The sequence below is a fragment of the Halichoerus grypus genome, chromosome 8 (assembly GCF_964656455.1).
Source record: "Halichoerus grypus chromosome 8, mHalGry1.hap1.1, whole genome shotgun sequence".
NCBI classification, from domain to species: Eukaryota; Metazoa; Chordata; class Mammalia; order Carnivora; family Phocidae; genus Halichoerus; species Halichoerus grypus.
In genome coordinates this window covers 56,728,837-56,753,288 of record NC_135719.1, presented here as the reverse complement: position 1 = coordinate 56,753,288, position 24,452 = coordinate 56,728,837, and the positions used below count along the sequence as shown (strand labels likewise).

The following is a 24,452-nucleotide window of genomic DNA, read 5'->3' as shown; positions in this document are numbered from 1 at the left end:
GGAAGAGTTGAAGACAAATTTTTGCAAATAACATGAATCATTATCAATCATCATTTTTTAAAAATCATTTTCCAATCTTAACATGCCTATTATCAGGGGAGGGGGAGTAAAATCCAAATGATCTGTGAAGTAAATAGTACTTCAGCTAATTGCCACTGTTTAGCATTTGTAAAATCAAACATTTAGAAAGTTCTTTGCAATTACTAGTAGAAGTTCTATAAAAAACAAACTAAAGCAGAACTCTTGAGCTAAAATAATGCTCCCCCTAAACACAAAACAGAGAACCTATAACCAAACTTTGTAGCCAATGATAATAGCTTTCATATACCCTTTTAAATCTGGTAAAGAAAGCTTTCCTGTATTAGAAACCCAGGATTAGCTTTAGCACAGTACTATTCAAAGTGGAGTCATAGACTAGTAACATCAGCATCGCCTAGGAGCTTATTTAGAAATGCAAATTCTTGTGTCCCCCCACAAACCTAACTGAATTAATCTCTGGCAGTGGGGCCTACCAGAACCTGTTTTAACAAGTTTTTCCAGTAATTCTTATGCAAGCTAAAGATTGAGAAGCGGTAGCCCTAGTTTGCACTGAAAGACTCAAAGTAGCCAACACACCAGGTCAATGGTAACTCTCAGATACAAGGTAACCATCATCAGTACAGCATGTACTGTATGGGAAAAGAAATACTGTGACTTGCTATAATCCCCAGAAAATGTCCTCAGAAGACTTCTAAATCATTTCTTCAATTTGGGGATAACTACTATTAAATATAAGACATTTATATGAATATCTTATAAATATAAGACAACATCACAAAAATATTAAGTAGGTTTTTTTTTTTTTTTAGAAGAGAACATTGGGGGTTAGGAAACACTGAAATTATATGCAAAAATTTGTGCACATAACTGTTTCTTCAGAAGAATAAATCCAAGATTTTATCTGATGCTCAAAGAATGTGAACCAAAATAAGTTATTTTTTAAATGAGATTTAAAAGTTACTTTTAAAAGTTATTTTTTCTTTTTCCTCAGACAATTTTGGTTTGAGAAGAGAAAAAAAATTACTTTTTAGGGTCTTTGATGGCTTCCATTCTGTCTACAACTTGTAACTTATTAAAATGTTGGTAATTTTAAAATTCTAGTTGTCCGAATCCAGTTTTAATTTAGAGTTTCCAATCTACAAAAAAAACTTATAGTGCCTCTTTATTTGTATTTGTTACACAAATTCCATCCTTTTATTATTATTCTTGTATTACAGTCTATAGCTCACAAATCAGAAGGAAAAAAATTCTCCTTTTTCCTATTAGATCTGCATAAAGTTAATAACAATATAGAAATAAATCTAAGAGAAGAGAAAAAAGGTTACGATTTTAAAAACAACATAGTAAAAACATATGTTAAAGTCCAGGTTTTAAAAATTCACCACCTGGTTATATGACTGTACATAATTATCAAAACTCATTAAGCTATTCTCTAAACATAAGTTAATTTCATTGTTTATAAATTATACCTCATTATATAAGACTAGAGGGGAAAAAACTCCCTTTGACCATATTTTCTTAATAATCTCAATTCAGTACCATTAACAACTTTGTTTCTAATGAAACACAAAAGGAACATCAACAATGTTGATGGTATGCCTACTACTTAAGACATTACACTAGAGGTTGAAGATACAAAAAAAAAAGAGGGCAAGCTGTCAAAGTCCAGGGGTGAGTGGGGGGGAGGGGAAAAAGTCAAACAACATCTAGCACAGAATAAATGCCTAATAAGTGCTTTTAAATGAATGAATACATATTCATAAATAATTATAAGATAAACGTTAATAGTGATACATACAAAGTTTTGTGGCTGCATGAAGGAAAACTGCACGTAAATGGAATAGAAGCCAACTAACAATCAGGACTTCATTTCAGTTAAGAAGGTCACTACTGCCTTGCTCCAGACAAAGCAAAGAGCAAGACACAGAGGGATTTTCAGGAAAAAAGCACTAAAGGAGCTGGAAAAGTGGTTAGAAATTAAATATTGAAAGGTCTTATACTCTCCAGAATATCTGAACTTCATGACTATTAATGTTAGGAAGGCAAAGGATTTTAGGCCAAAAATGACCTGATCAGACATGCCTACTGTAGTAACAGAAGAAAGGAAGAACTGGAGGGGGGAGGGGGCAGACTGTAGACTGGACATCAGTGATGATGCTATCACAATAATCCAATTGTTCTTCTAATGACTATTACTTAATGCCAATAAATCTATACAAAATATATAATGAACTCAAACATATCTTATAAAAATTAATTCAGTGCTCTGTCTTATCCATTGTACAGGAACAAACTGTTATACCAGCTTTCTTTTTCCTCAGAAAAATTTTAGATCATCCTTCTAAGCCCATGTGAAATGTCATTTATAGAATACCTCCCCTTATTTCCTGTTGAAAGAACTCATTCTTACCTTCTTGTGCTCTCATAGTCATCTGTTTACCACCTTAAGTTAGGTAAATATTATCTCTCCTACTAAAATTGTTAAAATTAGAGGCAAGGACTTTATCCACAATATCTAATAATGACAACTTAGAAATGATAACAGCTATAATTACTTGAACATCTCCTAAGTAAAAATCATTTTATTAAGCACTTTAAGTACATTTTCTGTAATTATCACAATGCCTTTCTTTTTGAGAAAAGGAAACTGGGAGTCAGGTTAAGTAACTTGCCCAAAGTCACAGGTAATAAATAAGTGGTGAAGCTTGGATTCAAATCCAGATTTGTCTGATTCTTCACCACCAGCTTGCCATACTTCTTAGCAAATAGTAAACTCTGCTAGAAAAAGAGATATTAAATACTTATGTCCATTAACTTAATTCTATTACATGTAAAGAAAAACCTTTCTTATACATCATGTTGAGGAATAACAATATTATATGGTAATTTGTTTCCATTTTTTTCAGGTGACTTCTAGTGCTACCTGAAGGCTATAAGCAAATAAGGTGCAGTAATTTAAACAACCAAACCCAAATAATACTATTATTTTTAAAAAATCACTTAAAATTACATGTTTAATGATGCTCTTCTTCAAGAGTCTTATTCCAAAAAGTTTCCAAATGCATCAAGATTTTTTAATATCCTCTTGAGATTTTATTTAGAGCTTTTTATAATTACAGCAAATAATGACTTGCTATTTGTAATGTGCTAGGTGACAAGGCGAATACAAACAGCCCCTTCTCAAGGAAATAATATAGACACAAACAAATATAATAAAAGGCAAAATAAATGAATGATACACAGCTCAAAGTGAGGAATGATCCTTGTGAGTGGTTGTGGTGATCAGACACTCCCAAAAAAAGAAGGTAAATGGAGAGGAAGAATAGGGACATTCTAGAGACTTAAAAAGAATAAGGAATCACCACTGACAAAAATGAGTTATGCAGGGGTGCCTGGGTGGCTCAGATGGTTAAGCGTCTGCCTTTGCCTTGGGTCATCATGATCCCAAGTTCCTGGGATAGAGCCCCACATCGGGCTCCTGGCTCAGTGGGGAGCCTGCTTCTCCCTCTTCCTCTGCCTCTTCCCCTGCTCATGCTCTCTCTTTCTCTCTCTCTCTCTGTGCCACAAATGAATAAATAAAATCTTTTAAAAAAAATGAGTTATGCAATAAACTTTACTCTGGGGAAGAGTAGTCAGTTTACGGGAATGGGGCAAATATGAGACCAGAGGGAAAGAGACCAATTGAGAGTACAGAGGTGGTATAGGATAGAGATTAAAGGTACTCATCCTCTGGAGAAAATGAAGCTCCTACACATACAGAACTCAACCTATAATATGAATCCACACTGGGCAGAGGTAATGGTGGCCATTTAATGGGAGATACCTAAGACAGGGAAGGAGGCAAGTGTACCAGTAGATAAAAAGGAAAAGAGACCTACCAAACCCTAAAAGTGGCAGTGGAAGCTTTCAGTTCCATAAGAGGCTAACAATGAATAGGAGCTCAGTGTGTGAAGAAAATGGAAGTGCAGGGTTGGGGCTCACTGGGAACTGGCAAAAGGGTATGGAGGGAGGTGGGCTAATCGGCAATGTTGGAATAGAATGGATTTGAAGGTTCCATAGGACAGGTGGGAAGCCTATGATAAATGGGAGAGGGAAAGGTGAAACGACCCTTGGTTTAACAAAACAGAAAACGTTTTCCAATTTGACCCCCTACAAATTAAGGGCAGAATTAAAGCCCCATTCAGGCAACCATGTATTTGTCCACACAGCAGTATACTGGGGGAAAGGATGCCTGGGGCCTGGTTTAGAGGAAATGGAATATAGGTGTAGACCACTGCAGTAGTTGGGAAGCAGAGTAGCAGAATGCAAAAAGGGGAGTCTCAGAAAGCCATGATGCACAGTGGCTGATCGAGAGAACTTCACGAGCTTAAGAAACTTGGGATAGTGAACTATTTCCAGCTGGTGTTCCACATGCACAGAAATGATGCCCTGAAAGAGTATTTGGGTAGTCGTTGTGTGAATTCTAGACAGATGATAATGTTTGGTTCATTCTTTTTAGATGCTAGTGAATCAAAGGTAAAAATACATATAAAATAATTGGAAATACAGAGTTGGATCTCAGGAAGACTAAGGATTAAAATTGGAAGATTTAAAGTTGAAAGTTAAAAGTGACAGTGGTTAAGTTACCAAAAAAGGAAATGTAAAGAAGGATGATGAGTTAAAGGAAGAAAAGGCAATGAAACAGAGTAGCCAAAAAGGAAGAAAAAAGATAGTGGTAACAGTTTAACAGAAGCTAAAGAGAATACTTTCAAAAATGAGTGATGACAACTTCAAATACTCTAAAGAAGTCATGAAGTAGTAAGAGTGAAAAAAAGTGAATAAACATGGTGATAAATAATCTTTAAAGGAGCAGTGTTAGTTGGTAGATGGGGATGATATTCAAAAGGTAAAGAAATGAATCACAAATAAGCTAGTAAACACTTGCTTTTTAAAAAAAAAAGTTGCACTTTTTTTTTTAAAGTAGGCTCCATGCCTAGTGTGGAGCCCAACACAGGGCTGAACTCACGACTCTGAGGTCCTGAGATTGAGACCTGAGCTGACATCAAGAATCAGACACTTAACCAACTGAGCCACCCAGGTGCCCCATTACAAATATTCATGGTAAGAGGAAGACAAAATATAAGGATAGTAGGCAGTAGGGACAAATTTCCTTCATCTTAAAAAAATTACCTGAAAATGTTTATAAGTAGAAGGAACCTGGGAGAGAGAAGAAATGAAGTTGTAGGTTAACTGAACAAGACTGTATAAGAACTAGAGGAGACAAGGGACAGGGTTAGCTTTGGAGAAATAGAACATACGTGATTTCTGAGATCAATGTCTAGAATAAAAGTTAACAAGAAAAACATTTGACGTTTTAGATTATTTAAAAGGATGACTTCCGACTGAGTACTTACTAGTAGACCAGGTTAACAGCTACGAGACTAAAATAAAATCTCCAGAGTACTGGAAAAAGTTTAAATAAACATTGTAGATAAAACACGACATCAAAAACTAATGACGTACTATATGTTGGCTAACTGAATAGAATAAAAAAAAACTAAAAAAGAAGTATTAAAAAATAAAGAAGTATTTTAAAATAAAAAGATAGGACCCAGTCAAAGTTAAAGACCACAAAGTCAGAGTTGATTGAATCAAACAGCGGTTGAGTAGTCTAGAACTGAGCATAAACTTCAGGAGAGGAAGATGTTCTAGTCTCATGTTGGGTTTTATGCCAAGTGAGGACGACTAAAAATGTAAAGGATTCCAGAGCAAAAACAAAGCAGCAATCAAAACAGATGACCCTGAGGGTGAGGTTGACTATAAAATTAAATAGGTGCTGCTGGACTGGAAAAAGGAGTCAAAGTCCTAAAAACTCAAAAGGAGTTACCCTACAGGGTAAGAGGAATTGGAAAGAAATGAACAGTGGGTATGATGAGATTAAAATGGTACTGTGGTATAAGAAACGGGGTACAATAACTTAACAGCTGATGTGAAGCACTGGCACTGAAGAAGTCCAGGTACCTGATGTCAGGCTAATAAGGAGGAAAGAATGTATGAGAGAGGTGTTAATCCATCAAGAAAGGTGGGCAAATCCTTGAAAACAGTAGCTGAGAAGTGACCAGAAAGTAACATAGAGGTCATTTGATGATCTGTAAGAAAATCACTTTCATTCTTCAATTCTAACTTAAAAAAAAAAACCACCTCACTTTGAATAATCAACCTAACTGCTCTATATCTAAACAATTTTTGACTATTTTTAAAAAAATAAAAATCCATCCTAAGGGATGCCTCTATTAATGAGATACAAATGAAAGCAATGTGGGCTGTGAAGGCTTTCTCTGCATAGAGCAAATATTAGCTACTCAAATAACCCAAGTTGAATGAATTAATAAAAAAGAATTCCCCAACAACAGTGGCCTCATGACTGGAATAGTCTCTCATTCCACTGAATGAATGCAAGGATAGATGGTTTGATGGATAGAAGGACAGACAGAGACCATGGATTATAGAGAAAGAGAGAGAGAAAAACAGACCCAATAAAGTTCCTAAGATCACTAAAAATCCTACAGTCCCTCAAAGTAACTGCTTTGAAAGAATAATATTCATGAGATTACATGTATTTGTTTGATAAATATATTTAAAACATTTGACTTTCTATATTTGAAAATGACCATTTAAAAAATTCTATAGGAAAAAAAAATGCCCATAGAGAAACCATTTCCCTAACAAACCTATCCTAATTTCTTAGTCTAACTGTTCTTATAATTTTAGTTCCAGTAATTTGATGAGTTACGATGCTGGGAAAATAGTTCCAGGCATTATCCTAAAAGTTCCCTATTATGAGACATTTAGCTCCTTAAAGGATAACTGTTTTAAAACAAACTTTCTGAACTATAATTTTAATTGGTAATTACCGATGTTTAACTCATCTTACCTCATCATATGATTTACATAGGCTTTGCTACAGCTAGTGTTGTATCTGCAAAAACTACAATGGACATACGTAGGAAAGTGATTTGCAAAATCTTTTATTTCGGAACAACACTCAATGCACTTGTGAACTCCCCGACGATACCTTATGGAGATATAAAGAAAATGATAAAAATATATTTTAAAACAAAAATAATAAGGAAGGGCCTTATTAATATTCTGTTAATTAAGGCCAAGGTGTTTAAATGAACATCTAAGAGTTATAATTTGAAAAATCTGTTATGGAACAACAACTAGAGTAAGTGTAAACAAGCTAACATAAGTCAGTGTTTTTCATTGGCATAAAAGGGATTAAATTAAGCAATACAAACATCACAAGATATAAGCACAACATATAATAATACCAATATAATAAATGAATATTATAAAAAATAATTCAAGTACTGTTCAATAGTTGTAAAAAAATACCTTTTTATTATTTGCTTGGCCTTTATGTCATAGTGATAGCATATAAATGTACAAGAGAGCTGTGTAATAGAGTAAATCTATATTAAATAAAGTTTTTATACTTAAGATTAAATTAGTGTTATATATGAGGAATAAAAGATTACCTTAAGTTCCTCAATGCTGTATTGACTTTACTTTTTTTATTGCTACTAGCCAATGTGCTTTGTTTCTTTTGCATATTAGAGATTTTTGATTTATATTTAGATTTACTTCCATTAGGCTTACTTGCATTAGGTTTACTTGTATTGGATTTAGTTGGATTAGGTTTGCTTGTGTTAGATTTTGTGGGATTTTTAGCAGTTATATTTTTAGTCCTTGGAGGTGAGAGCTGAAGGGTAGAAGTGCTTGCACTAATGGAAGGTGTAGTTGAAGATCCTGACTGAAGCGGTCCAACTGAAGCTCGAATAGTAACCTACAAAAATGGATAATGTTTGCTTTAGAAAATTAATCATGGCATTAGTATTAAAATATCACTGTATAACAAAAAGTTAAACATTGAGTATTTGGAAAGGGCAAGTATAAACTATAATTGGATAAGTCTTCCATTTATTCTAAATGTTCATACCAATTAAATTATATTAAACGTGATATTTATTCACTTGTAATACTATATTTTTGTATTGATATCAGTCATGTTAACAGTTATTAATGTATAATTAGGAGTTAATGCAAATTATATGACTACTGAAAGAGCACATTCCATAGCTATTTTTATGCTCTGATATAACTTAAATAATTCACAAACACAGAGATCAAAATTTAAATCTCAGAGCCCAAAAAATAATTCTAGAAAGGCCTGCATTACCCCTCAAAAACTATAAAACAAAAAGATCTAGAGTAAACACGACCTCCTCTTTCCAGGGGCTCATTAGGCAGGATTTATGTATACAAAGGTTATGGGAGTGGTTACATCAATTCATTATACTGATGGAGAGTTTAGTAATATTTAGAATTTCCTTAAAGAGAACTAATATAAAGCTTATCATTTAGTATCCAGAAATTATATTTGTTGGTTGGCAATGAAAAACAATTGCCTACCAACATTCTCATTAATCATTTAACTATACTTCTCACATGTATCTGAGGAACAGACTATGAGGAAGTCCTATGAAATACATGTGTTTTGGTATCACACAAAAGCACTGAACTAGGAATCAAAAGACCTGAGGTTAAATCTCATACCATGCCTTCCTAGCCATGTGACCTTGAATAAGTAACTTATCCTCTTCTTTATCTATAATATGGGGCAATAACTGCCTTATCTTCCTCATTGGATTGCTGTATGGATTAAATAATAGAATGTATGAAAAAGCATACCGAAAGCCTTATTCTAAGGTGCTATAAAAACATTTAGTATCATTATTAATATTATTACTATTATTATTAATAAGGGAAAATATGAGAGAGGACTGCACTGCTTACATTAGTGTTCTGCATGTCTAGTTCCAGCATGGAATGAATGGACTGCAGGGAAGGATGCTGGATAGCTTCTCTTGCTCTAGGTCTTCAGAGCATGGCTTTATATTGTTTTAGTTAATTCAAATAACAGACATACCCACATTCAAAGGTAAGTACCCAAAGCCAAATATAAATGTTTTGGGGATTATTTCACTTTGGATTATCCATGCCTCTGTTTCCCTCCACTGGAGCAAATATTCAAGAGCTGACTGTATATAAAGAAGTCAGAGAAAACAGAGGTATATAAGGCAAAAAGGGAAAAGTAAATTACAATCATCAGTATACAGTCAGACATGTTGTTTGCTCACTTAAAACATAATGCTATCCAGCAGCAGAACTTGCTTCTCTGACAGTAGACTCAGTAATAACAACGTCAATAAATATCTGAGAACCTATGGCACTCAAGGCACTATACCAGATGCTGAGGACACAAAGATAAAACATGAGTCCTGATCTCAAGCATCTTATAGTTTAGCAGATAAAACCAACATATACACTGCCAACTGGAATAGCTCAAACACAGCCTATATAAAATTGACACAACCCACTGACCCAGGGAATAGTTAATCTAGTTGCACTTTTTACAAAGGAATATCACTTTAGCACAGCACACACCACTGACCATAAAACGATGGTCAGAAGGTTTTTTTTCTAGATATAGGAATGATAAAACCTAAAATTAAAGGCTTAATAAAAATGAGACATCATTTTTTAAAGTATATTCAACAGATAAAAGAAGGCAGGAGTTAATTTCTATTATCATACAAAATGTTAAAATACAACACATTTAAACTCACTTTTGTTCCAGGAGGCAATCCTTCCAGTTGTTTAGGTTTTATAAATGTTCTATGATGTTGAGTCTTATGATCCATTTTCTCTTTGCATGTCAAAAATTGCAGTCTGCATTTTGTACAACGATGTATTCCTTTTTTCTGTTTTAACAGAAAAAGGGAGGAAAAATAATTTCTACAACCACAAATCTTGTATCCTTAAATTGCTCTAATTTTAATGATACCTAAATAATTTTAAAACTAGTATTTTACATCACCCATAAAAATAACAGCAAATTTTATCTCATTTTTTAAAACACTCTGCATTAGTATTTGGGTTTCAAAAATGTCTATTCCTATACAGAAATTGAACATAAAAGTTCTATCTGTAGGTTCTAATGAAAGTTCTCTCAACAGTGGTGTGAAAGCTCATCAAATTATAATTTTAAAGTGTTTAGACACATGATATGGTTAAAAAAAGCTGTACTATGTTTTTATCCTAGACAAAAGTAAATTCTTCTTAATTTTTGCTATTTCCAGTTGGTTGACAAGTTGGTAAAATAAATTCAATTAACCAGACATTTCAAAGAAGGTCGTTATAGAAATGGTTGTATAAAGTAGTGCTGTCTAATATAACTTTCTGCAATGATGAAAATGTTCTACAGCTGCACTGTCCAATATGGTAGCCACTAGCCACATACAGTTATTAAGCAACTGAAATGTGCCAAGTGCAACAGAGGAACTGATTTTTTAATTTTATTTAACTTTAATTGATTTTAACTTCAATAGCCACATGAACATTGAACAGTGCTGATATGGAGACATAAATCAGAACAACTACTGCCAATCTATTTACTGATTGATATCCCTTGAGTGAGTCCCTCTTTAAACCCAATCCTGTTATTATTCTATAGCTGGAAAGCAAGACCCAAGAAAAATCTAAATCACTCCCCCTTAATTAGTTACTGGCACTGCCAGACTCCTGATCCAGTGTTCTTTCTACTATATAACATCAACTACAATCTACATGCTCTCATTAAGAAATGATACATATACGTACATATATATAAACTTAAACAATACATAAATACAAAAGAATGTTTTCTCAAAAGTTACATTCTGCCAGATACATCACTATTTCCATTTAAATACACTCAATCATTTATAAAATTCGAACAAGGTAATATACTGAGAAGTACCTGGCACAGTTACTAGCACACAGCAGGCATTTCATAAATCAAAGCTCTTTACAAAATTCAAAGCAATGTATAAATATAATGCGTTTGTATTACTATTCTAGCTGCATCTTAAGACTATTTTGGAAGTGTGGTGCATTGGATTATATCGTAGATACAGGCAATTTTTAAAAATTCACTTATATGTGCTGAAGGAAGAGGCAGAAAATGAAAACTTGGCCAAGAAACAGATACTAAGACAACAGGACAGAAAGAAAGTTCTCCAGAATCCGATTCCCAGAAATCTTCTATCTATAATCACTCCCCAGGTTACCTCATCCAGTTTCATGGCTTTAAATACTATCTATCCAACTGTCTACTTGACATCACTACCTGAGCACTAATATGCATCTCAAATCAACATGGACAAAATTGAATTCTGGATTTTCCCCCTACCTCCCTGTCCCCCCCAAATCTGTTTTCTCAGTCTTCCCCCGTGACAGTATATGAAAATTCCATTCTTGCAGCTGCTTCAGACAAAAACTTGGTAACTCACTCACACACCCCATATCCAACCTATTAATAAAATCTGTCAGCTCTACCTTCAAAAACTTTCATAATCTTTCCACTCCTCATTACCTCAAACTACTGCTGCCATACTGGTCCAAGACACTCACCTGGACTCCTATCTTCTTCCTGTCATGTTCTTTCCTCCCTGTGGTTTATTCTCCCCATAGCTGCCAATGATCTTAAAACACAGCAGATTGTTCACACACTTAAATACTCTGATGGTTTTCCAAAGTCCTGTTTCTGGTTTACAAGGCTCTGCATGAACTGGTCTGCATTCTATTGCTACAAGCTAATCTCCTATTAGTTTTCCTCTTATTTAGTTTACTCTGCTCTAGTCACAACTGGTCTCTTTGCTGTTCTCTGAGTACCCCATATGTACATTCACTTCAATGCTTACAGAATATTTCCTTTCCCAGATTTCCACATGGCTTATTCCTTTATTTCCTTCAGAGAGGCTCATGTTTTACCACACTACATACATAACAGCAACCGTTCCTCCACTCCCAGTACCTCCCTGGTACTCTCTATCCTCCACATTTTCCTTCCACAGTACTACGACCAGCTAGCGAACATATACATTCAAACATAAACACACATATATTTATCTTTCTCTACTATTAATTCAAATTCCAGAGAGCACAAACTTTGTTTTGTTCACTGCTATATAATACCCAAAATAGCCCCTGGCACATAGTAAGGCACTCAATAAATATCTGTTAAATAATTGGACTGTGAGGCAGAAAGTAAGACACTGATAGGGAAAGTGCATATGAGAAGCAGGTACAATTTAACTAGTTCAAAATGTCTGCCATTCCATTTAATGAACATTTGTCCAGACTCATGAGATAGAATATATTAATCTACTATTCTCTTAGTTGGACACAAGTCTTGCACATGTCTCTTGTGCATGAATGCATTTCAAAGTGGTAAGAATGATAAACAGTATATTTTTAAATAACATCATGTTCAATCAATGAAACAATGATCTATTCCAAGGGTAGAGAAATAATGATCTGTTTTGAACTTTTTTGATACACATACTCCACTGTTCGGGAGACTTGAGGGATTTAAGAGTAATTATGACTTTATGTAATTTCTGCCCTTAGACCTAATGTCAATGTAAAATCTGGGTCTGTGGTAAAGCAGTAAAGCCTGGGCTCTGAAGTCAAATTTTAATTCTACTTTTTCTTAGGTAGTAGGACACTGAGCAAGTTACTTTCTCTAAAACTTTGTTTCCTCATCTAAAAGTTAGAAATAATAACACACATATGGTGATTGTGAAGATGATAATGCTTGTAAAGCACCTGCTGCTGCCATAAGTAAGTGACTTCATATGTTAACTAGTTAACATTTTTATTAAAGATCTAATTAACATATTTGACACATCTGAAATCACTTTTATTATTTCTTAAAAGTCATACAAACTGGATTGCTAACTCTAAAATCACCCAAGACTTAAGACATGTTTTAAAAAAAAGTTACAACCAAAGTCTTTGAAGACAATAAAATGAGCCATAGAATCAACAATTCTTATTCTCTAATACCACACTAATGATATCATCTCAATTATAAGTTTATAGTCCTACTCAGCTATGGTGTTCCAGTCTTTGTAAATAATTATGCGAACTGTAAATATCTTGAAGGATACTGATGATCCTTATTAATAGATTTTCCCCTCTTTACTGCTGACTGCCTATCTCCTAAATATTCCATATAAACAAAAGAAAACTGGCAACAATGGCAAAACAAGACATAAAACTCAGTGTATAAAAACCTTATAAACCACACAGCCCACATAGTGGGCCCACACATCTCTTTCATAATTATCATTCTTCCCATATCTACATCTCACTCTGGAGCTTTAGGAAAGCATGTGGGAAAAATTATGTTAAAAGGCCCATAATGAAATAGCACTACCGTTTTATATCTCATTCTCCCATTCAAATTTAAGCCCAAAGATGAAATAAAGAGCCCAAAGATGAAAAAAAATTCTATTCCTCAAAAAATGTTAATACGTATTGTGCAAATAAAGGGCTCAATGGCCAAAAATGTCTGGGAACCAATAAGCCCTATACCCCTTGCTTGGAGATTTACAATATTCATTAGCATATTAAAAGCTCTGAGAAATCCTGTTTTAAAAAACAGACTAGCAAAACTGTTTGATATTGTAAATCTAGGCATTTACCAAATTTCTTTACTAGTAACAATTTGGGGGGAAACATCTATTAACACCTGATGGAACACTGTTGGGGAAACCTAGAATAGAAAGATTTTGTCAGAACTTCTCAAAGATGAGTATCATCCCAGTCACAACATAGGAGATACTAAATTCACTTAGATAAAGAAGGGGCTATATATATATATATATAAATATGTATATATTTTACACACACACAATGGAATATTAGTCATAAAAAAGAATGAAATCCTGCCATTTGCAGTGACATGGAAAGAACTAGAGTATTATGCTAAGTGAAATAAGTCAGAGAAAGACAAATACTATATGATTTCACTCATATGTAGAATTAAGAAACAAAACAAGCAAACATAGGGGGTAAAAAAAAAAAGAAAAGAGAGAGGCAAACCAAGAAACAGACTTCTAACTGTAGAGAACAAACTGATACAGGAGGGGAGGTGCCCAGGAAGATGGGTTATATAGGTAATGGGGATAAAGGAGGGCACTTGTTGTGACGAGCACTGGGTGTTGTATGTAGGTGTTGAATCACTAAATTCTACACTGAAAACTAATATTACACTGTATGTTAATCAACTGGAATTTAAATAAAAATGTAAAAAAAATTCACTTGGAAACTCTACTTTTATGATATTTCCCAGTTAAAAACCACAACTTGATTTCATGATTATCGAATGACGAACTGAAAGCAAAGTGAGCACCAATCAGCATGCCAATTTCATCAATAATAATAAAAAAATGTAATGAGCTGATTAGGGAGGTGGCAAAACTTGATTACATGATCAGATTCAGTAAATCCAGTGACTTCTGATTTTAGCAAAGACACTGTCATTGCTCTTTCAAGCACTTAAGAACAGGATCAGTGTTACATAAAAGTTTTCAGCCCAAACAAAGGATGGTTTAATTGCTTCAGGAAAAGAACCAGTAGGCATAACATAAGAATTCAAGAGAAGAGTATTAAGTGCTAATACTGGATCCCAAAAATTTATATAGCAGAACTAGCAGAATCCATCCCCAAAACAAGTGATGAGTTCATATACCAAGCAGTAAGTGTCATTACTGTTTCCTTTAACACTGGCAGCTATAAAAGACCACTTCTGGTCAATGATAACAACATGTATTCTCATCATAAGGGGGCTAAAAAGTGGAAATAAGGTTGGAAGAAAAAAAGGAAAACAAGATTATGAGTCCTCAATCTTTTCTTAGTTCATGCTCACCTTTACCCTGATAACTACCTTCAAAATCATTCCCATACCCACTCTTGGACCCTGAAATATCCAATCTTATGGATATTCCACTCATCTTCCCTTTTCTCCTTCAATCCTGGGTTTCCGATTTCTAGCTATCTTTCAGAATTTTCACTTATGAGCCACAACATCACCAGAAAGGAAGCAAGGAAAAGAAGTGGAAGTTTTACAAGTAATTCAACATAAATTGCAAATTAATCATGTCATTTGGAAAATCTTGCTTCCCTTGCAAAACAAATCTAACCAATGTTCTAAGTAATAATCTGTCTTTTTGCTAAAACAACATGAACAAATAACTGGTAAATCTCACCTGATGCTTCATATAATGATGCATGTAGGGTGTTGCAATTTTAATAACTTTGAGGCAAAATGGACATAGCAAGTTCTTAGTGTTTTCGTGGGATGTTCTAAAATGAGTCTCTACATCAGAAAATGACGATGATCTATAATTGCAAACCTACAAATAAAGAAGGTTTAGTTTAACTTGAAAATGTATAATGATATACAATTACAAAGTAACAATGATAGGTCATTTGTTTAGAAGAACATCAGCTACAACTCATTCAGCTCTGATACCTATATAACCAAGAATCCCATTAATGCAAGCACCGAAAGATAATCTTTGAGACAGAAAACTTATCTATCAAAGTTTAAGGATAACTTCCCAAAACGTAAGTAGGTACCCTTCTTTTTATCAGATCTTTTTATTTACCACCCCCATCTTGACTTGAAATTTCATACTATAAAATTTTTTTTCTGCTACATAAAACAGCACCTTCCTTTAGATTATAAATGGCCTCCAGGCTATGGCAATATATTTTTATCTTCTTTTTCTATCTCTTCTTCAAATTCTGAAAAAATGCTAATCCCAAAGCATTTGGTAGGGTTCTCTGTAACTAAAAGCATTTCATACTTCCCTTGTATGCCTACATTCTTCCTTATATGGTAAAATAAGTCCCTATGCTTGTCTTTCTGCCACAGGGCTTTTCTTTGTCCAATCGGGAGTAGGTATAAAATGGCCTATGGGCCAATTTCAACTCTCTGCTGACCCCACATACAATGCATGAGTTATGCCAAAGTTTTTTTTTATTAATAAATAGTTTACAAGAGGAATTTTAATTTTAGTAACCGATTTTATCTAAATGGTTAGGAAAATAAAAGAATATATTTCATGGCTCATGAAAATTATGTGAAATTCAGATTCCAGTGTCCATAGATAAAGTTTAAATAAACACAGAGCCAGATCACGTCCATTTACTTGTTGTCTGTGGCTGCCTTTGTGCTACAATGGCAGAGTTGATTAGTTGCAACACAGACTGTATGACCCTCAAAGCCTGGGGTGCTTTATATCTGGTGCTTTACAGAAAAAATTTGCTGACCCTTGGCCCAGTAGATTTAAATCTTATCATCAAAACAACAGAAAACAAACAAACCAAACAAACACTAAGTATACAATAAAATATGTGTAGTATACCTGGCAAATATATGGCATTTCCCCAGGCTTATGATTGTCCTTCATATGCTGTAAAAGAATATGCTCTGTTTCAAATGATAATTCACAGATTTTGCAAATGGCTAAAAGTGGGGGGAGAAAAGACATTACATCATTTTAAGATATAGATATACACATTACACACACACACACAAATATCAAATCATTATGTTGTATAACTGAAACTATATGTCACTTATACCTCAATAAAAAAAAAATCTATCTTCACCAGGCAAACAAAACAGATATATATGTGTAAAATTCATTTTATATATCTATATCAACAAAAATAACAATAGTATTGGTGTGCCTAACACAGTTCTAAGTACTTTACTTACATTAGCTCACTTAATTCCCACAACAGCATTATGAAGCAGGTATTTCTATTATCCCCATTATTCAAATATTAAGTAACTTGCCTAAGATCACATAGCTGTATTAAGAGGCAGACCTGGGATTTGAACTCAAGCTATCTAGCTCCAAAATCTGTGATTTTAACTATGACTGTAGTTATTTTTCTTATTCAAGTTTAAATGAAGGGCATTAATTTCATATTTGAAAACTATGATCTGAGGTTTTTAATTTAGTTCCCCACATATAATGCACAGGTTATTTACTTTAATGAATTATTTATAAGAAGGGCTTTAATTTTAATAACTAGTTTTAACAATTTAGGTAAGTTAAAACTTCTCCAATATTGCCCCCAAATTCCAAAGTCTTTTTCTTAGTCTTATTTTTTTAACAAGCTTCTTTCTCAGAGTTTACATCATCAAAATTGATACTATCCCATACTTAAGTAGAACTGTAACTTACTAGAAAATTCATGGGGTGTATGTGTGCTTTCAATGTGACACTGCAGTTGAAATGGTGTGGGAAACTGACGATAGCAGTGCTGGCAGGTGGTGTGGTTTTCCCAGCTCTCACTGCTCTGCTTCTCAAGTTCCAAATGGTGTTTCATGTGGTTCATAAACCTATAAATGATTGTCAACAGGTGCAAAAATTCAGATTTAAAAACAAAAATCTAACAAATAAGTATCTGAGTCTAAATCTTAAAAATACAGATATATTATTCAAAATAAAATCTCAAAAGCCTTAAAAGTCCTCTAGAAAACTGTGTTTTAAATAATCACTTTCATTACGTGGCCAAATAAACATCTTTGCTTTAAAAGAATTCATCAATGTAAAAAAAAAAAAAAAAAAGAATTCATCAATGTAATTAATCTGAAATATTACTAATTTGCTCAAATTCTTAATCATTTCAGAGTATTAAAATGTTTTTTAAAGATAAAGCAGGCTTTTTTCCATACATGAATACTATTTACATTTTTAAATAAAATACTTCAAAGGAAGGAAACCCTACCACCAAAAGCAGCTACAGTCATGAGAGAAATCTTTTAAGGCTGTGAAGATATACAATAGATTCCAGCTGTTTAAAAGACAAATTACTGGTATTTTTACTTGTGTCTTGGTTTCTAAATGCATGTAATAGCAATTTTAATGCCTACAATTACAAGAACCTTTTGTTTTATTTAATGATACTGGTTTACTGTTAGCACAGACTGTTCATTTTAACTTGCAGACTGTGCCCTTTGTAGGCAACGTCCATTTTTCAGTTTTACATTCTGCTATTTCAGCTTCCCTAAAAGGCTTCTTATGAGCAGGAACTATGACCTTCAACAGCAAAGAGTGCAATATAAATGGGAATACCTATTTAAAAGAGCTTACTGAAGCTTTTTGCTGAATTTGAAAGTAAAGTTATGACAATTTTTAGTCTGGGTCAACTATTAACAATTACTCACTTTGAGCCCATAAAGGAAAGAATCTTGAAAGTAAGTGATAATGTCATTAATCTGGATAGCAGTTACCATGAAGGCTGTAACATTTATCTCTCGTTCACACCTTCACAACAGTACTTCTCTTGAACAGGTTATGGCACACTTTGAAATATCTTTTTTGTCCTCCCTTGGTTTTAACACCAGCTCTACAAACACCTATAGAAAATCTTAGTCTTGGCCAAATATTTATACATAGAGAAAAGGTCATGAGCCATTAAACTTTCGGCTCACAACTTTAAGCAATTAAAGTGTATCTATATAAAATAATCTCTTAACTAGCAAGCTTTCGCACAATTATTATATGAGCCCCCATTGGGAATGCAAGCTACTTAAACCAACAGATGGAAATGAAGGAAACATAAAAGCAAACTTCTTACAAGGATGTTCACAGAATAAAATAAACCTAACTGTTTTTGGTGACACTCAGTGTAGGAGAAAAAAAAAAAAATCATTCCACAATATGTTGACAAGGCAGAGAGTAAAAATCTATAGCTACCATTTCTACCATTCTCTACAAACATCAATTTGTCTTCCCAGTTTTACTGTTAAGATAAAATATTATTTAACATATATAACTTCTTTGGTTACAAAGTATTTACCATTAAGGTTATGTTTCCTAAACAATCAGTATTTCAAAAAATGCTCAATTCCAGGATGTTATAAATACTGTTTGCTTTAAATTTTGAAATATTCAGGTACTCTAGAAATATGTAGCTAGTCTTCTGAAATAATAACAAGAAAAGGAATTTAACTTTCATATGTTTAATATTAAGTGGGCTAATCTCAAAGGAAAAGCCAAAAGTTATTGCTGAAATAACTTCTAATATATACATATTTAAGTATAACAAGGAACTAAGTCAATGAAACATTTCTACGCTTTCACCATATTTATTAACATGATTCTTCTGGTGTTTTTTACTATTAAAATGTTAAGAATATGGAAATAGGTGACAGAGTTCTACTGTAATATTGTTTCAGTGTTATATCACAAAGTACAATATCCCTTCTGTTAAACCATTAACTATTGATGGCTGTTAAAGTTTAATTAAAGGAGATAAAGAAATGTGAGGACTCATATGAAATAACATATGTGAAACAATTTGGAAACTATAAAGCACCACCATGAACAAAGCTTTAATAATTGTTTTAGGAGTATATCACAATGTATTTCAGGGTTTTTCTATACGCTTCTTTTTGGACCTAAGAACTCACAGGAAAATGAATACTGGGTCCAGAAGTAACCTATAGGTACCTAAGAATGCTATTTACAAAGTTATCAAAGGTAAACATAAAAAGGCATACATACGTATGTTTGTACAAACACACACACACACACACACACATCTAAGTATACTGATGTCTGCAACTTACTTTGAAATGTAGAAGAAAAAAATAGTTTGAAGGAAGAATGAACAGATATATGATGCAGCAAGTACAGTAAAATGTTAATGGTAGAATCAAGATGATAAGCATACAGTATCTGCTGTAAAATTTTTTAAACTTTGCTGCATGTCTGAACATTTTTATAATAAAATGGTATAAAAACAACCTTACCTAATATAAATGTCAAGCTATATAACCACTGAAAAATATCAATCAGTATGTCTTATTACTTTGTTCTTGTTACGTACTCATTTATGGGATGACAGCTACTAATATGCCATGTAACTCAAAGATCACAAAGTAAAGTTCCTAAAATTTAAAGCATACATGTATAAAATTAAAAATTTCACTGGAAATTAAATTTCTAATTTTTAAAGGGGTTAATTTTAAGCAGACATGTTTCCTAGAACTGGTACTTCTCTAAAGAAGATCACTTTTCCTGCAAGGTAAATGTTCTAAAAATTATAAATCTGAATTAAAAGACTTGAGCATTAAATAAGATTAGTATGGAGGAGGTCAAACTGGACATACTAAAGTGGTTCTTCTTGTGAAGAAAAATAAAATTCAAATGCAGCTAAAAATGAAAATGATCTCATGAAAATTCCTAAAACAGTGATAATATAGGGGAAAAAGTTAATTTTTGAAATAAAGTTTGTCCTTTCTTAAGTTATCTTAAAGAAATACAACTAAATGAAGGGCGCCTGGGTGGCTCAGTTGGTTAAGCGACTGCCTTCGGCTCAGGTCATGATCCTGGAGTCCCGGGATCGAGTCCCACATCGGGCTCCCTGCTCGGCAGGGAGTCTGCTTCTCCCTCTGACCCTCCCCCCTCTCATGTGCTCTCTCTCTCAAATAAATGAATAAATAAAATCTTTAAAAAAAAAAAAGAAATACAACTAAGTGGATCCAGGAGTCAACTCTAAATTACAAGAAAGAACAAAGGTTTTCAACAGGACAATCTGCCTTTGTCCTTAGTAGAAAGTATTAAAATTGCTTATCTAGAATGGCACAGAAAAATACAAGATAAAGATACAACATTTATATCTGCAGCATTCCAGTTTTCAAAAAGAAATGAAAATAAGTATTTACATACCTAATATTATTTTTAAGAATTTTCAAGCAACTGAAGCATTTAAAAGTTGTGTGAGTCTTCTGTTCTTCCTGGACATCTCCTTCATGTTTTCCATAATAAAAATCATTAACTAACATGATCAATTTTCCTTTCTCTGAATCAACAGCCTTATTTTTATTTGCTGTACTTGAAAATTCTGTTTTAGCCAGTCCTAAAAAGTTATTTATCATGTCTGGACAACAGTACTGAAAGAGAAAAAACAGAAGTCTTATTTATCCTTTAAAAAAATTAGATATCAAAAAGCAATTCTATGTTTACAACTAAAGTCAGACCATGTAAAACTATGCTTGGTAATATGTCTGGAAAAATATTAATCTACAAGTATGTGGTACATACGCACACTCTAAATAACAGTAAACACCATTATCATAATAAGCAACAACAAAATTTTTTAAAAGAATAACCCTAAAACTAGGACTTGGCTACTGATCTAATAGTTTTTTTCCTTGCAATTTATCTTTTCAGATATAAATACTGCATAATAACTTAAATGTTTAATTAAACTAAAATTTATTCATTTCATATCCATGTCAAGATAGAGCACAGAAAGGAAATGTAGTTTTACATGCCATAATGTATATGTTTAATTATCAATATATGAAATTTCATAACATCTAGTTAGAACTAAAAGTTGAACACAACTTGCCATTGCCCAGATGCAAGGTGCTAGAAAATGTGTAAGAAAAAAAAAGATCTTGAACAATTCTTTAAAAATTAGTAACATCTTGATAAATTCTACAGTTACACCTTGAAATCTAGAATGCGTAAATATTTGAAGGGGAAATTTAGTTCCTCATGAATAAAATCAAGATGTCACATAAACTGGTTCTAATGTGGAATAATTTCATACGTGAGCTTTTTTTTTCAACAAGATATAATTAATTCATTTATTGTACATCATTTTCAGTTGTAGAATTTCTCTATGGCAGTTTTTCTCAAAAGCCAGTCCAAAGAAGACCTGCATTAGAAAAACCAGAAGTACTTGTCAAAATGCTAATTCCTGGGCCCACTTCAGACCCATAAATCACAATGTATCTAGATACAGGGCCCAGAAATCTTTATTTTTCAACAAGCCACCCAGGTAATTCTTTTACAACATACACCAGCTGACTTAAACTCTTCCTAAATGTGTTATTTAGTAAATTAATAACAACATTAAAAAGTTTGAAACTCTGAATTCTATTCCTTTTTTTAAAAAAACTCAATTAGCCAAGGTATAGTACATCATTAGTTTTTGATATAATGTTCAATGATTCATTAGTTGAATATATAACACCCAGTGCTCATCATATCACATGCCCTCTTTAATTTCCATCACCTAGTTACCCCATCCCCCCACCCACCTCCCTTTCCCCAACCATCAGTTTGTTTCCCCGAGTCAAGAGTCTCATATGGTTTGTCTCCCTCAATTTCTAAGATAACATCCATTTCATCTCCTGCCACACTGAAATGTTAGATCATTGGTAAAATGTTCTGTATCACATGGGAAGCTGGGTCTTTGATCCAGGACAGACCTATAACATTTCAATTGCATTTATTTTGTTCACTTGTCAATTCTGAAACCTTTGGGGAAAAAAATACCAAGAAAAAAATCTAAAATAGATCTAAAAGAAAGGGGAAAAATACTGAATAAAATGAGCCCACATACAGTGACACAATTTGTGTTTAGGAGTTAAGGTTGCATCCATAAGCTAAATAAGGATAAATACATTAGGTCCCTAATACTACATGATCCTCTGAGGTCAACCACTCAGAATAAATACAGTTGAAATGAAACCACAACGAAAAGAGGGAAATGAGAAGTTTCTAGATACTTCTTGGGACACATGTAATATTTAAGAGTTTAGGAAAGTCAGACTATTTCTTAGGACTATTATAAGGTTAAGTTCCTTCTAAAAAATGCTGGTTTTGAATTTAAGGATAAGTGGAGAAAAGGATGGTTCAGGGTAATCCATTAGCACTATCAGAAAAATAACTCAAAATACATGTCTTACTATAAATCATTTTGATAAACAAAATCCCTGATCTTATCTGCAATTTTACCATAGAAGTGATCTCAAACAATGGGAAACATTATAATGCACAAAAATGATATAATATAGAATAGTGTCCCTAATTAGAAATGTGGACAATCATATATATTCAAACATTAAATTTGGTTTTCAGACTGTAGAAGTTATTGAGTCATATTTGAGACTTGGTTCTTTTCTGAAATCTATAAAATAACCTACGTAGTCTATAGCAGAGTGTGCTGCAAGGTTATATTTTTCAGAAACATCTAATCTGGTACATCTATAAAAGTTAAAGTTACCTTAAATGCTCATAAATTATAATATACATAACAGATGATCAATTGCTGTTTTTTCATTTTCTTTCTTTTTTTTTAAATAAAAAAGATAGGAACAGGTTTTAAAAATAAATATACAAATCTCAACGTATCCTTTTCTTTTTTTTTTTTTTTTGAGTATAGTTGACACACAATGCTACATTACTTTTATTCACAGTATCTTTAAGCAATGTTTCAGATCCCTATAAGACAGATGGATGATAAACCACTGAAAACCAAGAATGGACAACCTAGTTCAGGAAATTTAGTAATTGAGAGAAAAGCAAAGAACCCCAAAGAAAATATTCAAAAGGCAAGAAAGCAACTTAAATGAGAACTAGGCTTATACTGAAGGTTTTATAGGAGGATAGAAAAAGCTATGGATGGCACATTTAGCTATGGTCCAAGACCAACTGGTCATCTTTTATTCAGTCCTAAAACCCTTTTGGTTCTAGCCCTTCACTGAAGCCCTGGGTTATCCCTTATTTTCCTGGGGAAAAAATATTAAATACTTCAATGACATATTCTGTAATTTGACAAACAGCAGATACCACCAAAATACCATTCTCATCTTCACTCCTCCCAGTAGAGAGACCATGTTCTATTGCTTTGTTAGTGCCTAAAAATTTAGGTTAGATTTTCAGAACAAAGAAAGTGGGATGCTATTTTTAAAGAGTAAAATAGAAGTTCCCATATGATCATCCTACATAAGTCAACATTTTCCCCTTCTCCTGCTGGGACTCATCCAAAGCCACAACAACCAAATTCTAAAAATTTATTTTCATTGAAACTAAGAGCCAGATAAAATCCACAGACTCTACAACATATGACAGCACTACCCAAATCAGCCAAGCTCAGACAGAAGATATGTAGTTGGAAGCAGATCAGAGAAATCAAAAGGACCCAATAGTAACAGATCTTAGAAAGTGTCAGCAAAAATTGGCATTCTAAAGGTGAAAGACACATCCTGAAGTGCAAAGCCACATACTTTGTTTACAAAAACAGGTACAGAAGCTGGGGCAAGAAGGATGGCAGAAGTCCCCCAGACTTCATTTGGTACAGAGAAGCAAATTAGGCAATGCTAACATATAAAATCAGACACACAAGTCACATTTGCAGAAAGACTTCTGCCCAGCAAAGAGGTGTATAAACCAGTTAGCAGGATGTGAGATTATCCTGGCAACCTACACTTCCCAAGAGGGGCCTTGTACAAAAGAGTTAGCCCAAGAAAATCCAACTTGTTCTTCACTGTGATTGAAATTTACATCTAAACAAAAATAAGATAAAAGGAGGAAAATGTAAAATTCTGACAAGAACACCATGGAGCAGTTGCAGATGAAAAGTGACCAAAATTTTTGCTATGAATTTTAAAAACTTAATGAAGTAATTGTGTCTATTTGGAAAACCACAAAGCAACA

General features: G+C 33.3%; 1 protein-coding gene across 11 annotated transcripts in view; it reads right to left on the bottom strand.

The window, feature by feature from the left end:
• The window catches only part of ZNF280D (zinc finger protein 280D), a 302,477-nt gene that overhangs the window by 50,741 nt on the left and 227,284 nt on the right, over nucleotides 1-24,452 (bottom strand). For 9 of the 11 annotated variants that reach the window (XM_036107001.2, XM_078079286.1, XM_078079290.1 and 6 more), the window contains 8 exons: nucleotides 20,670-20,893; nucleotides 17,175-17,332; nucleotides 16,344-16,444; nucleotides 15,180-15,326; nucleotides 9,711-9,845; nucleotides 7,560-7,867; nucleotides 6,953-7,093; nucleotides 5,209-5,235 (listed from right to left, as the gene is read on the bottom strand). In XM_036107001.2, coding sequence (XP_035962894.2) covers nucleotides 5,209-5,235; nucleotides 6,953-7,093; nucleotides 7,560-7,867; nucleotides 9,711-9,845; nucleotides 15,180-15,326; nucleotides 16,344-16,444; nucleotides 17,175-17,332; nucleotides 20,670-20,893 — 1,241 coding nt within the window. The remainder of the gene's footprint in view (nucleotides 1-5,208; nucleotides 5,236-6,952; nucleotides 7,094-7,559; nucleotides 7,868-9,710; nucleotides 9,846-15,179; nucleotides 15,327-16,343; nucleotides 16,445-17,174; nucleotides 17,333-20,669; nucleotides 20,894-24,452) is intronic. The other 2 variants (XM_078079289.1, XM_078079288.1) reach the window with 1 other exon arrangement.